The sequence below is a fragment of the Salvelinus alpinus genome, chromosome 6, assembly GCF_045679555.1.
Source record: "Salvelinus alpinus chromosome 6, SLU_Salpinus.1, whole genome shotgun sequence".
NCBI lineage: Eukaryota > Metazoa > Chordata > Actinopteri > Salmoniformes > Salmonidae > Salvelinus > Salvelinus alpinus.
In genome coordinates, this window is record NC_092091.1 from 22,465,638 (window position 1) to 22,485,768 (window position 20,131).

Consider the following 20,131-nt stretch of genomic DNA (forward strand, 5'->3'; position numbering starts at 1 on the left):
ATCAGTTAGCACACTCATAGAAAAAAAGGTGCTATCTAGAACCTAAAAGGGTTATTTGTCTCTCCCCATAGGATAACCCTTTGAAGAAGCTTTTTTGGTTCCAGGTAGAACCCTTTTGGTTCCTGGTAGAATCTTATTGGGTTCCATGTAAAACCCTTTCGCCGGAGGGATCTACATGGAACCCAAACGAGTTCTACCTGAAACCAGAAAGGGTTCTACCTGGAACCAAAAAGGGTTATCCTATGGTGACAGCCGAAGAACCCCTTGGGAACCCTTTTTTCTAAGAGTGTAGTAGCAAAGACAGACTCCGGCCATGGGCACTGGCTTCCTCCCTGAGCACCGTTGCTGATCTGTGATGTCTCTTGCCTGTGCAAACACTTCATAAAGGACTATATTAAAAAGTGCAAACACTCACGCCCTGTCAACCACCATGGTTGGCGAGGCTGAGGAGGAGAGCGAAGCTGAAGGGCTCTCTACAGCCCTTTCCTTACAGCAGGAGATGGCTGAGCCATCAGCAGATGCTCCTCTGCATTTACAGGGGGACAGAAGTTAAATTAAAAAGTTCAGAGAGGCCGCAGCTCTGCAGTCTGCAGTATGTTTCTCCTCCAGTGATGAATGTGGCATTGGTTAACGCTGTGAGAGAAAAGGCTATAAACTAATTCACGCCGGCTCTCTGCAGTAAGCAGCCATGTGTCCGGGAGGGAAGACACAATGTGTTTTTAAAGAGCTGGACTCTGCGAGCCCAGTGACAGAGGTGAGCTGTAAAGACCTGAGTAGAATGTAAGCTCAGTAGATCTCATTATCCAACCACACAATGTACAGTACATTTCCTTTGCGGAGTGGTTTGGTTTGTTGGGCCACTTGACAGTGCAGGAACAGTACTCCTCAAGCAGTATGGAAATCAGGCCATTCAAGTGCCATGACAAGTCCTTCTTTGTGCTCTTTTTCACTCAGTGTATGCCTACAGTGACAGCAATTAAGGGCACAGCACACTCTTATATTGAATACTGCATTGTTGGGAAGGGCTTAATAATAATAATAATAATTTGGGGGTTGCTTATATTTGTTCTGTTACACACAAGTGTGTAATGGAAATGTGTCTTTTGCATATCCAAACTCCCCCTGGAGTGGGATCATGCCCAGGGTCACCATTGTCCAGCGCTGCTGGAGTAATTGGGGTTAACCCTAGAGTCGATGTCTGAGCCTCTCATTAGCATGATCAAGCAGTTTTTTGCATGGTCTGTATCTCAATCCACCGCATCCGCCAATGTCGGCTTTCCGCATTTGCAGTGGAAGATGGCAGAGCTACAGCGCTGTTTGTCAGAACAGGAGACATCCCAAAAATATGTCTTCTCACGAAAACGTCTGAGGCATCCCAATGGTTTAGACTACAAACTATGGACTACAAACCCCTCTATGGAAAGATGAGACTCTCACGAACACGATGTTGTTCTCTGCTTTGCTCTACATCCCCCACCACTGTCACAGGACTCGTCTGAAGGTAACCTGGTACCGGGTCGAAAAATGTATGGAAGCGAATGGGGTATTTCCATGTCAGGTGTACAGATAATTCCGTATACCAAAACATACTTGCTTTTGACTTAGTACATGTCACGCCCTGATCTGTTTCACCTGTCCTTGTGCTTGTCGCCACCCCCTCCAGGTGTCGCTTATTATTCCCGGTGTATTTATCCCTGTGTTTCCTGTCTCTCTGTGCCAGTTTGTCTTGTTTGTCAAGTCAACCAGTGTTTTTGTGTCTTAGCTCCTGCTTTTTCCAGTCTCTCTTTTCTCGCCCTCCTGGTTTTGACCCTTGCCTGTCCTGACTCTGAGCCCGCCTGCCTGACCACTCTGCCTGCCTGACCACTCTGCCTACCCCTGACCTCGAGCCTGCCTATCGTCTTGTACCGTTTGGACTCTGACCTGGTTTATGAACTCTTGCCTGTACCCGACCTGCCTTTTGCCTACCCCTTTTGCTATAATAAATATCGGAGCTCAACCATCTGCCTTCTGTGTCTGCATTTGGGTCTTGCCTTGTGCCCTTATAGTACAAAAATATCTGTATTTTAATGTATAAATCTGTTATTCAGTGTGTTTCTATGGGCTAATAGCAGTAAGGCCAAATGCAATGTTTTATCCCCAAAGAATTTTGATACCTATAGGAGTCCTAAAATTCCAAATCAAATAGCTAAATGATCCTTGGTAGGACCATCTTAAAACAATTACATATGTTAGCTTAGTAGACACCTAGCCGGTATTCAAACTTTTTCAGCGGGGAACCCATTTCTTTCTCCTGAATTTCTGGTGACCCCACCACACCCCTAATAACACAACCTCGGTACATCATTTGTTTTGCTTGAAATAACCTTTTATTTATTTGATTTTTCAAGCTTTCTCAAAAACATTTGTATATTGTCCCATACAATAATCTGTACTCTTAATTTTTGTATTTTATTATTTTGGCAACCCCACTGCAATATTACCAACTTTTGGCTCAGGGATTCAAACCAGTGACCTTTCAGTTAGTGGCCCAACACTCTTATTTGAGGCTATACCTGCCACCCCTATAAGTAAAGCATTTCACTGTACTTGTGCATGAGACAAATAAAACTTGAAACATGAATAGAGGTGAATGAAAGCTGTTGCTAACTAACTAACACACACACACACACACACACACACACACACACACACACACACACACACACACACACACACACACACACACACACACACACACACACACACACACACACACACACACACACACACACACACACACACACACTCCACTAACTACTCCGCACCCCTCACCTAAACCACTACTTCCGTTTGCCAGCCCCACTACTCACTTCTGATTGCATGAGGAAATAACATTTCTGATTAAGATTTTTGTGTAAAGCTAATGGGTTCTGCTCATTGAAGTGGCTGACCCTGGCTGGCCCTGCTCAGTGCCTGGGGAAGTGCGTGAGCAGGAACAATGCAGCCCTGCTGTGACAGAGTGGGTTAAGGACCAGGGTAAATACTGTAACCCACTGTCTGTCCAGCATCCCACACAATCACAGGAACACTCTCACAAACACTCCTTTAACTGTGAGTGCCTGGCCAAAGTGTTGGAACAGCCCTCTGATGTCTATCAGTCCTTCGAATAATGTTGCAGGTCAGCACCAAAGAAATACACTACAGATGTCTTATGATATGGTAATGTATTCATTCTGAATACTCATATGCACGGTTCTGAGCTGTGGAATCAGTGCTTCTAAGACTTCCTGTATGAGTACAGGAACCCCAGGCATGCGACATCCATATCATCTCCTTCATCATCTCATTAGCTAATCCCTGTATCATTAGCTTCACCTCCACTCAGAGCACAGGCAGGTGACAGCCAGCTATTATGTTCCATCAGGGCAGCACTATGAACAACAATGGAGGATTTTTTTTAAAGGGCAATTTGCAGAGCAGAGTCTATGAGACCTTGTCTAATAAAGTAAATGTTTAGATAAGCAGAGCCAGAGCACAGTCACGCACGCAGGCGCTGAGCATTTTAGTGTGAAGACAATGGGCCAGTAGAACAGAAACTACTGAGGGAAGAGTAGGGTAGCAGAAATGGGCTGAACACACACAGGGTCGCCCACTCTATGTGCACTTGGCTAGTTGTCAGCCAGCATCATCATCATCATCAAAAAGTTTCTCACCACTCAAAGGGGACACGGCGCACTTTGTCTCCCAGACACTCCGGTCTGCGCTGAAGGAGAGCGCTAGACAGCAATGGGAGAGGACTGAGGGAGTTCTCATCAAACAACACCCCCTACCTCCTCTTCCCAAATCATGCCCACCACTAGCAGCTTTGAAAAAGTCAATTCACAGCAAATGAGGCACAGTAAAGCAGGCAGGGGTTATTTTGGGACGGCAAGGTTGTTAATCATTTCCACCAGCACTTTACATGTCCCAGCATGCTCTGCTCAGTCCCCCGTGTCGCTTATTTACCTACAGTCATCAACATTCTCCTGCCGCACTGCACACACACACACACACACACACACACACACACACACACACACACACACACACACACACACACACACACACACACACACACACACACACACACACACACACACACACACACACACACACACACACACACACACACAGGCGGTCATCCCTGAATGCACAGTATGCACAAATGCTGTATCAGATGATAGGAGGACATGCATCACTGGCAGAAGTTCCATAAATGGAGGAATTTATTGGCTGGTGTATCATATTTATCATACTTCAGAAACAAAGGTAGAATTGATACTGAGATCAGAACCACCTCCTCACACTAGATAAGATGCCTACATCTGTTGGAAGAGCAAACAGCCTGAAACAGAGTCCCTCTCTCCGGAGGAGGAGAGGAGGAGATTGCGAGAGTTTCCCCTTATTCCTGTTTATCACCCTGGTGAATCAGTGTCATTCTTTGGTTAATTAACTAACTGGTGTCTCCAGGGCTTGTCTGTGCTCCACTTGGTGCAAAACTCTATCAAGCCACCCGAGCGACTTGGAACTTTAGAGACTGCTGCTGGTCTCAAAATACTTTGTAAAAGCAACAGGGAGGGGGAAGTACACACACACACACACACACACACACACACACACACACACACACACACACACACACACACACACACACACACACACACACACACACACACACACACACACACACACACACACACACACACACACACACACACAACCATGAACAGACATGCACGCACAGATACATGTACATCCCAGTACAAACGCTCTACCTCTTCCCCTCTCTCACTTTCTGACATTGTGTCATTGTTCCTCCCTCTCTGCCATGTCATTAGGGTTGGGTTGGTTGCGCTGGTGTCTTGCTGCCATGGCCACTGCTGCAGTAACTAGCTGTTATTCGCTATATTAGCTTTTTTCTGATATCCCACCACCACCCCATCCTCCACCTGTCTGCATTCTGGGTTTTTCTTCCTGCGGGGGATTGGTATAGCATACCGTGCTCACTACCTGTAGTTAGTTTATCATCTTTATTACGCTTCGCTCTGATGGTGAACTACCCTGAAGGAGAACAGGTTAACACCAAGACATTACAATGTTCATCTTTTATAATAAATGGTTAAACGTTCACGTGGTGTTTCCTTTCTGAACTGACTTTTGTAATCAGATTACATGTAACTCATGTAATCAGTTATTCCCAAAATCTGCGTGCCATTGTCTCCCACACAGTTTATCCCCCTACTTCCTCAAAGCATCATTCTGGTTGTGCTGATGCATGGTGGTCCAACAGAGCTCCAACCAACTTCCACTGTTCCATTTCAAACCCTCACTCTAGGATTGTTTATTCCTTACCTTCCTGGCGTGCAGTACACGGCCTCCTTTCAAACTCCCTTATGCCCAGGGCCTCCAAAAAGCTAAACTAATCCATACAGCAGAATAATAATTCATAATAGATCAAGAATGTAATTCCATACGTATGCATATATTTCATATCAATATTAATATCATCAAAGTTTTTCTCATAATAGTAGAAACAAGTGTCATTAATCACCCACGGAATGGTCGATAATAATGGACTATACCACACTGACAGAGTTCCCATGCATTATTTCACGTGATATGATTACAAATGTGACTTTCATTGAAATCAAGCTGTAGCAAGGAGGTGCTTTCATAGCGGAGCAGAGAAAATAAAAATAAAGAAGATTTAATTTTAACAGCAAAATGACCTAAATTAACACATTTCTTTATTAACACATTTCTTTATTAAAAAGGCAGGTGCTGCTGATAATACTCCCACTGTCGCCAAGGCAGAGGTAGTGGACTTATATGTAGCCCATGTATCTGATGCTGTCTGGTCAAAAGAGTGTATGGCATGTCGTACTCTTTTTGTCCAGACAGCATCAGATACATGGGCTACATATAGTTAGACAGAGGGGCGCTGTTTTGCACTGTTCGGATCCTGGAATTATTTTGGATAAATGTACTTTTTTTTTTTTTTAAGTGATTTATTTGCCAATCAGATGAAAACATAATGACTGCTTGTGTTCATGGCACATTAAGAGATAATACATTTTAGCAAGCGCGTGCACAGACTCTGCCTGGGGCCTCCAAATCACAAAGTTTGCCCCTGCTTATGCCACAGTGGAAGAAATTCTGGAGATGTCTCAACATCGCCCTGCCTGTCCTGACCAATCCATTAGAGGCTCACAGGCAGAACACTACAGAGGAACTGGCTCCCTGGCATGGCCACAGGCTAATCCCCTGGGCCTGGGTCAGCCTCAGACAGCTGGACTGGAAACAAACACACACACACATTAGGTGAAGCCCCGTATGATGAAATTCTGTTCAATTTATGAGCTGAACGCAGTGAAAGACTTAAGTGAAACTCCATCTGAAACACTGTCCTGGTTATTTATGCATGTTCATGAATGTTGCATTTTATCTAATGAAACCTATAGTGGGTGGTATCTGTAACAAAAGGCCTACAAGTTTAAGATATTATATGCTACCCCAGGATACCCATTACGGGTGGTAAATATAGAAACAAGTTTGCTATATTCACGTCAGGGGATTTTAGCGAAACAAGTTTGCTATATTCACGTCAGGGGATTTTAGCGAAACAAGGTTGCTATATTCACATCAGGGGAATTTAGCTAAAAGTGTCAGCCTATTTGCAACACACCTCCTTGTTATTGTATTTCCAGTTTCATTTTTGTGTGTTGCACCTGCATTCAGTAGCGTCTATGAATCACATGATTATGAAGGCATAAATGTATGAAAGTGTGTATTCTTATTTTAAATATTTAGTTCTGTCCTCGTGATGTACTTGTCTATTAATGTTATGTATTATGTCATGTTTTGTGTTTTGTGTGGACCCCAGGAAGAGTAGCTGCTGCTTTTGGCAGTAGCTAATGTGGCTCCTAATAAAATACTAATACTAGTAACACACACGCGCATGCGCACACGCACACTTACACACTCTTACACACTCCACTCAAAGAGACACAGCACAGGGCCGTCCCCAGGTCCCCTTGGAGAGACTTTGAGTAGCTCGCGTGGCCACTTGCCTTCTGAGTTAACACAGTTAACACAGTTAACACTGTACCAGGGTGGAGGCCTTTACACCTCTCATTCACAGATATTGACCTGTGTGCTCCTCTTGGCGTGGCTGACTCTGTTGACGCAATCAATATACAGTACCAGTCAAAAGTTTGGACACACCAACTCATTCAAGGGTTTTTCTTTATTTTTTACTATTTTCTACATTGTAGAATAATTGTAGAATTTCTACATTGTAGAATAATAGTGAAGACATCAAAACTACGAAATAACACATATGGAATCATGCAGTAACCCAAAAAGTGTTAAACAAATTAAAATATATTTTAGATTTTAGATTCTTCAAAGTAGCCACCCTATGCTTTGATGACAGCTTTGCACACTCTTGGCGTTCTCTCAACCAGCTTCATGTGGAATGCTTTTCCAAAAGTCTTGAAGGAGTTCCCACATGCTGAGCACTTGTTGGCTGCTTTTCCTTCACTCTGCGGTCCAACTCATCCCAAACCATCGCAATTGGGTTGAGGTCAGGTGATTGTGGAGGCCAGGTCATCTGATGCAGCACTCCATCACTCTCCTTCTTGGTGAAATAGCCCTTACACAGCCTGGAGTGTGTTGGGTCATTGTCCTGTTGAAAAACAAATGATATTCCCACAAAATGCAAACCAGAAGGGATGGCATATCGCTGAAGAATGCTGTGGTAGCCATGCTGGTTACGTGTGGCTTGAATTCTAAATAAATCACCAATAGTGTCACCAGCAAAGCACCCCCACACCATCACACCTCCTCCTCCATGTTTCACATTGGGAACTACCCATGCAGAGATCATCCGTTCACTTACTCTGTGTCTCACAAAGACACGTCAGTTCGAACCAAAAATCTCAAATTTGGACTCATCAGACCAAAGGACAGATATTCACTGGTCTAATGTCCATTGCATGTGTTTATCGGCCCAAGCAAGTCTCTTCTTATTATTGGTGTCCTTTAGTAGTGGTTTCTTTGCAGCAATTCGACCATGAAGGCCTGATTCATGCAGTCTCCTCTGAACAGTTGATGTTGAGATGTGTCTGTTACTTGAACTCTGTGAAGCCTTTATTTGGGCTGCAATCTGGGGTGTAGTTAACTCTAATGAACTTATCCTCTGCAGCAGAGGTAACTCTGGGTCTTCCATTCCTGTGGCGGTCTTCATGAGAGCCAGTTTCATCATAGCGCTTGATGGTTTTTGCGACTGCACCTGAAGAAACTTTCAAAGTTCTTGAAATGTTCCATATTGACACCATCATGTCTTAAAGTAATGGTGGACTGTCATTTCTCATTTCTTATTTGAGCTGTTCTTGCCATAATATGGACTTGGTATTTTACCAAATAGGGCTATCTTCTGTATGCCACCCCTACCTTGTCACAACATAACTGATTGGCTCAAACACATTAAGAAGGAAACGTTTAACAAGGCACACCTGTTAATTGAAATGCATTCCAGGTGACTACCTCATGAAGCTGGTTGAGAGAATGTGTGTGCAAAGCTGTCATCAAGGCAAAGGATGGCTACTTTAAAGAATCTCAAATATAACATATATTTTTAATTTGTTTAACGCTATTTTGGTTACTACATGATTCCATATGTCTTATTTCATAGTTTGGAAGTCTTCACTATTATTCTACAATTTAGAAAATAGTAAAAATAAAGAAAAACCCTGGAATTAGTAGGTGTGTCCAAACTTTTGACTGGTACTGTATATTGGCAGTGATACTAGGCCTGGTTTGGGATGAGGTTATTCTGGCTGTCTGGGCTATTCTGTCCAGGTTATCTGTCTATCTAGGTCTTGCCATGGGCACTGAGCCTTCCATAGGAGTGGTTCTATTATAGCCCAGTAACAGAGCCTGGCCGTATTTCACATGCTGACACCCACCATTACATTAGGAGGGTTGGTGGGGGTTGAGGGGGTTCCTGTACTGGTTGAAAAGATGCATTTGGATCTCTATATTAACCAGCCCTGCCAATGGCTAGGGGATTGGGCTGTGCTCTATATCAAGGGGCTCTTATAAAATACACTGTAACACGTGATACAATAGACAGTCCCAGACCAATTTTCCAAGCTATTCTGAGGGGAACAAACGAAAGCACTTCCTGAAATAACAGGCTATTTACGTTGTGTTCCGGTTGTAATGAAATATATAAACCGCTGTTGCTCGTGCGACGTGATTGCTCTGTGGTTTTTCTGTTTTCCTTTCTGTTGTCCTCCTCTCTCCTCACTCTCGGAAGTCTGTCTGCATTTTAAACAGCCGTGCATCTCACTAATTATCATAAAATTGCTTACTTAAAGTGTTATGTTTATGACGTTCCCTCTTTTCTTCTGTGGTATCACTTACCAGCACGAAGTAAGTAGTGAAACAACCTTGTTTGTTTTTCTGGGTAAGACACCTTTGTTGACAGCCTAATGTTGCACCATCCTCCTCCCTAATGCACAAAAAACAATGAACACAACCAACACAACACTCATATTAATTCTTAAATACACTCTCACTCAACTTCGAGAGCTATAACCAACCCCACTGCAGCACAACCTGCTTGGCACATTGGCACATACAGGATGGGTGTATGCTAAGAGATAGTGGGCCAGAAAACTCATTTATAGACTTCTTCATATGCACGTTTTACGTCCAAGTCAGGAGAAGGGTTTATTACACTATATTAAAAGAACTATCAGAATAACAGCAAAAATACTTTTCTGATAACCCTAGAAAGCTCAAAGCAGAGAAGGCAGTCTTTACCATCACACCCCCTAAAACACGCTAGACTGAATTCTCTAATTGAGGATATGTATTGTTCTTCAGTATAAAAGATTGATGTAGAGATACTGTGGCTATAAGACACAGGTGACTCAACCGCGAGTGGGCATTCTCATTTTCAAGTTGGTTACGTTGGTTGGTGGGCCTGCCTGCCGGCTGGCTCCTGACTGGGTTTGAGTGTATAATAATTTACATTAATGAGTATGTTAATGGGATGCAGAGGAATTACTCTGGGTCCGTAGGGTTGGGTCCCAGGGCCCTGAAGAAAACTGGCTGGCTGGCAACTCTGTAAGGCTTACAATAACCATGCCATGGGTTTTACTTCCCGGCGACGCCTCTCAACAATAACAAATACTGTGGTCACAACAATAACTAATACTGTGTATACACAGACAGTCGTACAGACAGGCGTACAGACAGACAGACTAAATAACAATATCTGCCTGTGAAAACTAGTTTGACATGTCCAATATCAGCCTGATTGGAATCATGCTCTCCAATAAGGCTGGGAGGGAGGGAGAACTGAGACTGGGTTTACAAACCATCAACTATTTCTAGGGCGGGATCCCCCAAAATACACCCTACTCTCATAGGGTTTAGTCAGGGAGAATGAATGTGAGCAGTTCAACAAAGTGCACCAAGTAGCAAAGCATGCATGGCTTTAAGATGTATTTCCACAGCAGGAGTTTAAGCTTACAGCAACACTCTCCCATGGGACAATATCACACAAACGCTATTAAGGCCTTTTCTGTGGCCGAATATGTTTTGTTGCTGAGCTGTGTGTGTGTGTGTGCGCATGTTTGTGTGGCTGTGCTCAGCGTCTCCTTGGTAGTAGTAATGGCCTCTGGTTGGGCTCCCTGTCTTGCTGCTGTGAATGGAGGCAGAGATAAAGTGGGTCGGGGACTCTGTCGGGAGCTAATAAGCCACATACTGTGACAGACTTACGCCCATCAGCCACTGGGAGAGAAGAACCTCACACCCCAGCAACTCATTAATGCACCTTAGCACCAGTGATGGACAAGCAAGGTAGGGCACAGTGCTGCAGAGCAGTGAGGGGTAGTCCATAGTGTCCACCTCACCCATGCCAATGTAACAGGATTGGTTATGTTTCCACTTGCCTCTAAAGAAAGGTGTACTCAATGTTCAAGCATTCTTATTGGTTGATTCAACTCTGATGACAATAAGGCATGTTGTGATTGGCCCCGCATGCAGATAGGGGGAGATCGCGAACGTCAGGTCACCCCAGTATGAAAATGTGATGCAAGGGGTAGGTCACGTTCTGAATACTGTTTTCTATTTTCTATTTTACAATGTGTACAAGTTTGCTGTACATTACTGATTTATACATGTGTGGGTATATCCTACCTGTTAGGGATTGAGGGGCTTTCTGGGATGTGCTTTGGCATATGATTGCTGTATATAAGAGTGTTAGCTAGCATACACCGATGTAACGGTCACATAAGCCCACTGCTAACACAGTTGTTTTCATGCTACAGATTTTTACCATCGACAGCCATCAACATCGTTAAGCCCTGCACAACTAACGTGCTGTTTCCTATTTAACAACATAATAAATAACGCTCAACTGGAACCACTGGCTGGGGCGATTTATTTGAACTAAACACAACGCAAGGAGAGTACAATTTACATCTGTTACACCAGGCCATGTAGAGCTGACTGAGCCCCTGGCTGGCAAATGGGCAGAGACATGAGACACGATGGTGGTAGGCCTGATCACAGACGGCGATGGGACAGCCTATAAGGAGGAGGTCAGAGACCTGGCAGCGTGGTGCAAGGACAACAACCTCTCCCTCAACATCAGCAAGACAAAGAAGCTGACCGTGGACAACAGGAAACGGAGGGCCGAGCACGCCCCCATCCACATCGATGGGGCTGTAGTGGAGTGGGTCGAGAGCTTCAAGTTCCTCCGTGCCGACATCACTAAGGATCTATCATAGTCCACACACACCAACACAGTCGAGGGCACGACAATGACTCTTCCCCCTTAGGATGATTTGACATTGGTCCTCAGATCCTCAAAAAGTTCTACAGCTGCACCATTGAGAGCATCTTGACTGGCTACATCACCGCTTGATATGGCAACTGCTTCGCATCCGACCGCAAGGCACTACAGTACATCACTGGGGCCGAGCTCGCTACCATCCAGGACCTCTATACCAGGTGGTGTCAGAGGAAGGCCATGAGACTGCTAAATATTTAAATATACTGAACAAAAATATAAACGCAACATGCAACAATTTCAAAGATTTTACTGAGTTACAGTTCATTTAAGGAAATCAGTCAATTAAAATAAATAAATTAGGACCTAATCTATGGATTTCACATGACTGGGCAGGGGCGCAGCCTTGGGTGTGCCTGGGAGGGCATAGGCCCCCCCACTTGGGAGCCAGGCCCACCCACTGGGGAGCCCACAAAAGGGCTTTATTTCAGACAGAAATACTCCACATACTTCATCAGCTGTCCAGGTGGCTGGTCTTAGACGATGTCACGCCCTGACCCCTAGTTATCTATGTTTTCTGTATTATTTTGGTCAGGTCAGGGTGTGACGAGGGTGGGTATGCGTGTTTTTGTATTGTCTAGGGGTTTTGTATGTCATGGGGTGTTTGTAAGTCTAGGCATATTGTAGGTCTATGGTGGCCTGAATTGGTTCCCAATCAGAGGCAGTTGTTTATCGTTGTCTCTGATTGGGGATCCTATTTAGGTTGCCATTTTCCCTTTTGGTTTGGTGGGTTCTTGTCTATGTGTAGTTGCCTGTCAGCACTCGTTTTGTATAGCTTCACGATCGTTTTGTTACTTTGTAGTTTGTTCAGTGTTCTTTCTTCATTAAAAGAAGAATGTATGCATATCATGCTGCGCCTTGGTCTCCTCATTACGACGGACGTGACAGACGATCCCGCAGGTGAAGAAGCCGGATGTGGAGGTCCTGGGCTGGCATGGTTACACGTGGTCTGCAGTTATGAGGCCGATTGGACGTATTTCCAAATTCTCTAAAACAATGTTGGAGGCAGTTTATGGTAGAGAAATGAACATTAAATCCTCTGGCAACAGCTCTGGTCGACATTCCTGCAGTCAGCATGCCAATTGCACAATCCTTCAAAATGTGAGACATCTTTGGCATTGTGTTGTGTGACAAAACTTCACATTTTAGAGTGGCCTTTTATTGTCCCCAGCACAAGGTACACCTGCGTAATGATCATGCTGTTCAATCAGCTTCTTGATAATCCACACCTGCCAGGTGGATGGATTATCTTGGCAAAGAGGGATTTGCTCACTAACAGGGATGTAAGCAAATCAAATTAAAGCAAAAACTATTTGAAAAATATGTTTTTTGTGCGTATGGAACATTTCTTGGATCTTTTATTTCAGCTCATGAAACACGAAACCAACACTTTCTATGTTCCGTTTATATTTTTGTTCAGTATAGTTAATAAAATAGCTATCCGGATGATCTGCGTTGACCCTTTTTGTACAAACCTTTTGACTCATCACAGACGCTGCTGCTACTGTTTACTATCTGTCACTTTATTCCTAGTTACATATCTACCTCAATTACCTCGTACCCCTGTACATCCCCTCAGTACTGTAACTCCTTGTATATAGCCAAGTTATTGCTAGTCATTGTCAAATCAAATTTTATTGGTCACATACACATGGTTAGCAGATGTTAATGCGAGAGTAGCGAAATGCTTGTGCTTCTAGTTCCGACCGTGCAGTAATATCTAACAAGTAACCTAACAATAAAACAAAACACTGCGTAGTTTCCGTGTATATATTATTATTATTACGTGTTTTACTTTTCTATTACTTCTCTATTTTCTTTCTCTCTGCATTGTTGGGAAGGGCCCGTAAGTAAGCGTTTCACTGTTAGTCCACACCTGTTGTTTATGAAGCATGTGATGAATACAATTTGATTTGATGCCACACTGATCAGAGTGTGACTCATTAACATCCACACTAATGAAGAGCCTGGAGTGAGACACTAGGGCACAGATGAGGCTCTTGAGACACACACATAAACTGTTTTAACACGAACGCACAGACAAACACACACACGCCCAGCCTGCTTGGTTGAGCACTGCTGTTGGACGTCTGGCACTTCTTCTCAGTCTGAGGAGTGACACACTGTCTCATTTGAGATGAAAAAACAGAAAGCGATTATCCGATGAGAAAAGAACGCACCTCCATCGACAGCGGAGCAGACAAAGACTCTGATGTACACTCTTCATGTGAACAAAAAGCGTCTCCGCAGCTGCTTGAGCCTGGATGCTGCGTCAACTCTCTAGGAAGAGGTCTGCACAGCCACACCATTAATTACTTCTTATCAGCAACAGGGAACATGCATAACAATGCAGCCAACGCACAGCCTAGTGGCCAGTGAAATACAACAGAATAGATTCCAGGCAACATAATCAGCTTTTCCACTTTCCTTGCTGCGAATGTGACAAAGGCTAAGTGACAAGTATATAAATATATAAAGGTGTCTGTTGGGCGGGCGGCGGTCCCCGGCCAGCCAGTCATCAAGTCAGGCAGCCATTAGGAGTATGTGGATGCGGTGCTGGACTCAGTGTGAAGCTGGGGCTGCGCTGGAATAATGGAGGAGTGTTATTATATTAATGAAGGGCACTACACAGCTGCCGACGCAGGGGTTTGCATGGACTTTTCTTCTCAGCACTGGGCTGATGGCTGATTAAGATCTGCCAGCCAAATCTCCCCAACACCTCGCCTGCTGATGCAGAGACAGGACGACTGTCACATGAACCCCCCCCCCCCCCACACACACACACACACACGCCTACGCACACACATCCCTCCTCAAGCCCTGCACCCTTATCCCCCTCATCCTCTGGACTCCTCTGTTAACATAAGTCCACTCCCAAAACAAAACTGCATGTGTGGAAACCATGGAGACACCAATGGGAGACTAGGAGGCAGAGATAAAGAGGTGGGATCAGCCTGCGTTCCATACAGCCAGCTGGTAAATGTCCCCAAGACAGTAAATTAACCATCTGATTAGGATTTGAAACACAGTCAAGTAAATACACACAAGGCATCCACTTAACAAGAGATTTGCCAATAAAATGTTAACTTGCCAACAGTCACTACATCTGCTATAGAAAACAGATCAACGCCTGTGTTATTGAGTGTGTCATTTTTACAACATGACTTATTTTGGTTTTAGCTTCTGTCTTAACATTGATGTACTGTACGTTACTATCAAAGCATGTTACTATATCAACTGTACAATATTCCATTTTTAAAAAAGGGCTAAATGTTGCGCCTGGACGTTTCCAAGGTCACACATGGTGTGAGAGAGGGAGAATGAAAGGGGAAGAGAGAGAGAAACAGAGAGAGAGAGTCGACAGGGGGAGAATAATTGGCCCAGCTGTCCTGAGGGCCTTATTGTATAGGAGGGGACCGAAATCTGAACTAAGGATCAACACTGAACTCCCGAGCTGTCCCTCTTTAAGGCCCTGAGCCCTGTGGAGCTTCAAAGCCACTTTGTAGTGTCCGCTAATGGTGCCGATGACAGCAGCAGCGAGAAGCACCGAGTGGGTGAAATGTCCAGGCCAAAAAATACAAGTAGCAGAGGGAGGAACACTCCTGTCCAACGGCCATAAAAACCCGTCCTAAAATGACTGCCATATTTAACATTTGGCAGGAATAGCACTCTCCAGTGTTACTTAAACTAAGCACTCAACACCGGGGCAGTACAATTATATACACTCTGGCCGAGATTCATCAATCATTTTATTTGATTTAACCTTTATTTAACTAGGCAAGTCAGCAAAGAGAAGAGTTCCAAAACAGTTTGATTCCCTGAAAGCCAGGAGTATGCTGAGTGGAACAGGGCGGTTAAGAATGTTTACCTTTACATACAGTGGGGAGAACAAGTATTTGATACACTGCCGATTTTGCAGGTTTTCCTACTTACAAAGCATGTAGAGGTCTGTAATTTTTATCATAGGTACACTTCAACTGTGAGACACGGAATCTAAAACAAAAATCCAGAAAATCACATTGTATGATTTTTAAGTAATTAATTTGCATTTTATTGCATGACATAAGTATTTGATACATCAGAAAAGCAGAACTTAATATTTGGTACAGAAACCTTTGTTTGCAATTACAGAGATCATACGTTTCCTGGAGTTCTTGACCAGGTTTGCACACACTGCAGCAGGGATTTTGTCCCACTCCTCCATACAGACCTTCTCCAGATCCTTCAGGTTTCGGGGCTGTCGCTGGGCAATACGGACTTTCAGCGCCCTCCAAAGATTTTCTATTGGGTTCAGGTCTGGAGACTGGCTAGGCCACTCCAGGAACTTCAGATGCTTCTTACGGAGCCACTCCTTAGTTTCCCTGGCTGTGTGTTTCGGGTCGTTGTCATGCTGGAAGACCCAGCCACGACCCATCTTCAATGCTCTTACTGAGGGAAGGAGGTCGTTGGCCAAGATCTCGCGATACATGGCCCCATCCATCCTCCCCTCAATACGGTGCAGTCGTCCTGTCCCCTTTGCAGAAAAGCATCCCCAAAGAATGATGTTTCCACCTCCACGCTTCACGGTTGGGATGGTGTTCTTGGGGTTGTACTCATCCTTCTTCTTCCTCCAAACACGTCGAGTGGAGTTTAGACCAAAAAGCTCAATTTTTGTCTCATCAGACCACATGACCTTCTCCCATTCTTCCTCTGGATCATCCAGATGGTCATTGGCAAACTTCAGACGGGCCTGGACATGCCCTGGCTTGAGCAGGGGGACCTTGCGTGCGCTGCAGTATTTTAATCCATGACGGCATAGTGTGTTACTAATGGTTTTCTTTGAGACTGTGGTCCCAGCTCTCTTCAGGTCATTGACCAGGTCCTGCCGTGTAGTTCTGGGCTGATCCCTCACCTTCCTCATGATCATTGATGCCCCACGAGGTGAGATCTTGCATGGAGCCCCAGACCGAGGATGATTGACCGTCATCTTGAACTTCTTCCATTTTCTAATAATTGCGCCAACAGTTGTTGCCTTCTCACCAAGCTGCTTGCCTATTGTCCTGTAGCCCATCCCAGCCTTGTGCAGGTCTACAATTTTATCCCTGATGTCCTTACACAGCTCTCTGGTCTTGGCCATTGTGGAGAGGTTGGAGTCTGTTTGATTGAGCGTGTGGACAGGTGTCTTTTATACAGGTAACGAGTTCAAACTGGTGCAGTTAATACAGGTAATGAGTGGAGAACAGGAGGGCTTCTTAAAGAAAAACTAACAGGTTTGTGAGAGCCGGAATTCTTACTGGTTGGAAGGTGATCAAATACTTATGTCTTGCAATAAAATGCAAATTAATTACTTAAAAATCATACAATGTGATTTTCTGGATTTTTGTTTTAGATTCCGTCTCTCACAGTTGAAGTGTACCTATGATAAAAATTACAGACCTCTACATGCTTTGTAAGTAGGAAAACCTGCAAAATCGGCAGTGTATCAAATACTTGTTCTCCCCACTGTATTTCTATGATGATTGGGCTATTCTTCCCTGGTGCCAGCATGTACTCACAATTTCCACACCATCATAATATTAGATTTTTTTGTTGCTACTCTTCTTTTGTGGCTATTCTTCAGTTGCGTGAACATGGAAAAACTCTGTCATTGCCTTGCCGTGCCCTTGTTACCCCATCCTTAGCATTTCAGGGAACATGAAGTTATGACAAGCTACAGGCTACAGGCCTGTGAGAGCTGGATTCTCAGGCACTTCAGCCTGGCCTGATTATTGCTTTAGTTTAGACTCAGGGATCGAGTTTCCTTGGCTACTGCAATGGCTAAGAGAGAGAGCAGGCCAGGACTGAAACAAAACAGAGGGGACAAGCTATGCTATTTATATGGAGCAAGCAGATAATTGTTTAAAAGGTTAGTCTACAAGCAAGGGACAAACAACAGAGAAATCTGGGAAGTGTTGCTGCATGCTACTGAAAAAAGCCAATTGTCTAGGCCTGTCACATGGCTGAGTGGCTGTCTGCCCAGGAGACCCACAGCTCCAGCCAATGGTCTCCCAGTATTAGCTGGTCATGCTCTAGCACTCACAGACCAACCATACAGCCATGTAATTACAAGGAGGAACGGGGCAATCACTGAAGTATTATGGTAATGCATACATTATATACAGACATATATATACACACACATAACCCTATACAGACACACACACACACACACACACACACACACTAGTGATGGCAAAACACCAAGGCAATCGGCACACACACCAAACCACCAAGCGAAATGAAATGATGGCCAGAGCAAATCACCACTAAACTCCCATATAGAGAAATCGAGAAATGTCCAAAGCAGAGATCATTCCATGGCACAGTACCACCAACGTTGAAATACTGCCATCTAACTGAACTCACTCCCCATGCTGCAAAGTCAAACTTCTCAAGCTGAGTTATAGATGTTCCATTCTGACGATAAGAACTCCTCGAGCTGAACTGTTAGAGCTGAACTGCCGAACTTCAAACAACCGACCCTGATATGTGTATGTGAGTCAGACGGGCAAATGAGTGTGCCATACTTTGAGCAGAAAACCTTGGATGTGTCCATCTTACGGGCGCCAAGGGATTGGGCCAATGAACAGAGCGGAGGCGCGGTCAGAGCGGTGCTGGGGGCTGAGCTCTGATGTTTGCGGCAAAACAAGTCATTAAAGGGAGGAGGATGTGCATGAATATTCACATAGAGATCCACTGGCTAGAGAGCACATCAAGGAGAAAAAGCCCTACGCATTAAAACCCTGTCGGGCGGGCGGGTGGTACTGCTCTGAATGTCACTGCCAGTCAGCCCGCCCTCTCTCTAAGCGAGGCAGACAGTGAGCCATTTTGATTGTTCCACCAGCAGACCAGGGGGTGAAAAACATTTACATGCAAATACAGATGACCCTCTAGTTATGAGCAGGCATGTAGTCATGGGATTTCTGAATGCACACGAACAGCAAATAACCACATAGGAGACCAGCAAATAGTCCTCCACTACCACCCTGAAAGAGAAACTACAGTACACAACATCCTTTATTTCCAATAAAATACAGGAACTACAGTCTAGTGTATGTACAGTATATAGTATCCAATAAAAGGCAGATATGCGGTGCCTCATAAACAGATTAGCTGTTAAAGCGCCATAATCCTCTCTATCACATATAACATATTCTTTGAGTATGCAGAACACTCACCAATGTATTTTCTACCTACAACCAAACCCACTCATCTGGAAAGATTGTGTTAATAATAGTCATCAAACGTTCACAGTCAATTTCCACAATTATGTTGTCCACCAACGACCACCAGCTCTTCAATCCATAATGCTTAACTGCACGACTGGAGCTAATAGAGGATGGCAGGTGACAGATTGTGGCCTGTTAGAAGGGGGGATGTGGGGGTCTTGGATAGGGGAGACCCTGGCTCAGACTCTGGCCCTGACACGGGCCATGTGATGCTCTGATTGGAACCCACCTGCTGTCCTGAGACCTGTTGCCTCCAGATGGCCCCTGGGCCCCCCTTCCCTCCATCACACGTTCTCTATCCTTCCCTCATCATCCCCTCATCTCTGACTCAGGCCATGGCTCTCTGGCTGGCTCCACAGAGAGGGGGCAGAGCAGACGCTCAGCACAGCCAGACATCTTTGATTCCTCACACCAGAGATGCCGGCACCATACATTAATTGGTGCTTCGTGAACCGTTGATTTAGTGCTTTCGAGGGCCCACTTCATCAGAGTAAGCAGTCTACAGAGTCTATTATGCTTCTGCCCACCCAGTGTAATCCTGCTGGTCCTCCACTGCTACTGCATCTCTGCCCCCTGACACTGACCGTCATCCTCCTCCTCTCTCCATCTCTCCCTCCCCCTCCCTGGGTCTCTGTGAACATTACCTCACAGCTCGACTTCACCCATCACACAGTACACCCAGGCCTTGGCACCACTCCCTCCTCATGCCTAAGCCCCTCACCCTTCCCTCCCCTCAGTACAGTTTCTCTTCAGCCTGACTGCCTCACGCATGACTGGCTCCCCTCACAGAGTGCAGTAAGCCATTCATTTCTTCAAAGCGGAAAACAAGTGGCACTGTACATGAGAAAAATAAATACAGCAATACAGGCAGGCAGACAGAGAGAAACAGAATAGAACAGAATGGCCTGGTAATGAAGAGGACCACATTAGCTACTGGTAGACTACAGTATACTGAGAACAGAAGGAGGAGTCGCTAGGCTTAGAACGATAAACAAGC

General features: G+C 44.8%; 1 protein-coding gene across 6 annotated transcripts in view; it reads right to left on the reverse strand.

The window, feature by feature from the left end:
• The window catches only part of LOC139578382 (semaphorin-6B-like), a 123,470-nt gene that overhangs the window by 97,448 nt on the left and 5,891 nt on the right, over positions 1-20,131 (reverse strand). For 2 of the 6 annotated variants that reach the window (XM_071405883.1, XM_071405885.1), the window contains exon 2: positions 9,448-9,535. The exons of the other annotated variants lie outside the window; for them this stretch is intronic. In XM_071405883.1, the coding sequence (XP_071261984.1) occupies positions 9,448-9,535 (88 nt within the window). The remainder of the gene's footprint in view (positions 1-9,447; positions 9,536-20,131) is intronic. 6 annotated transcript variants of the gene reach the window in all.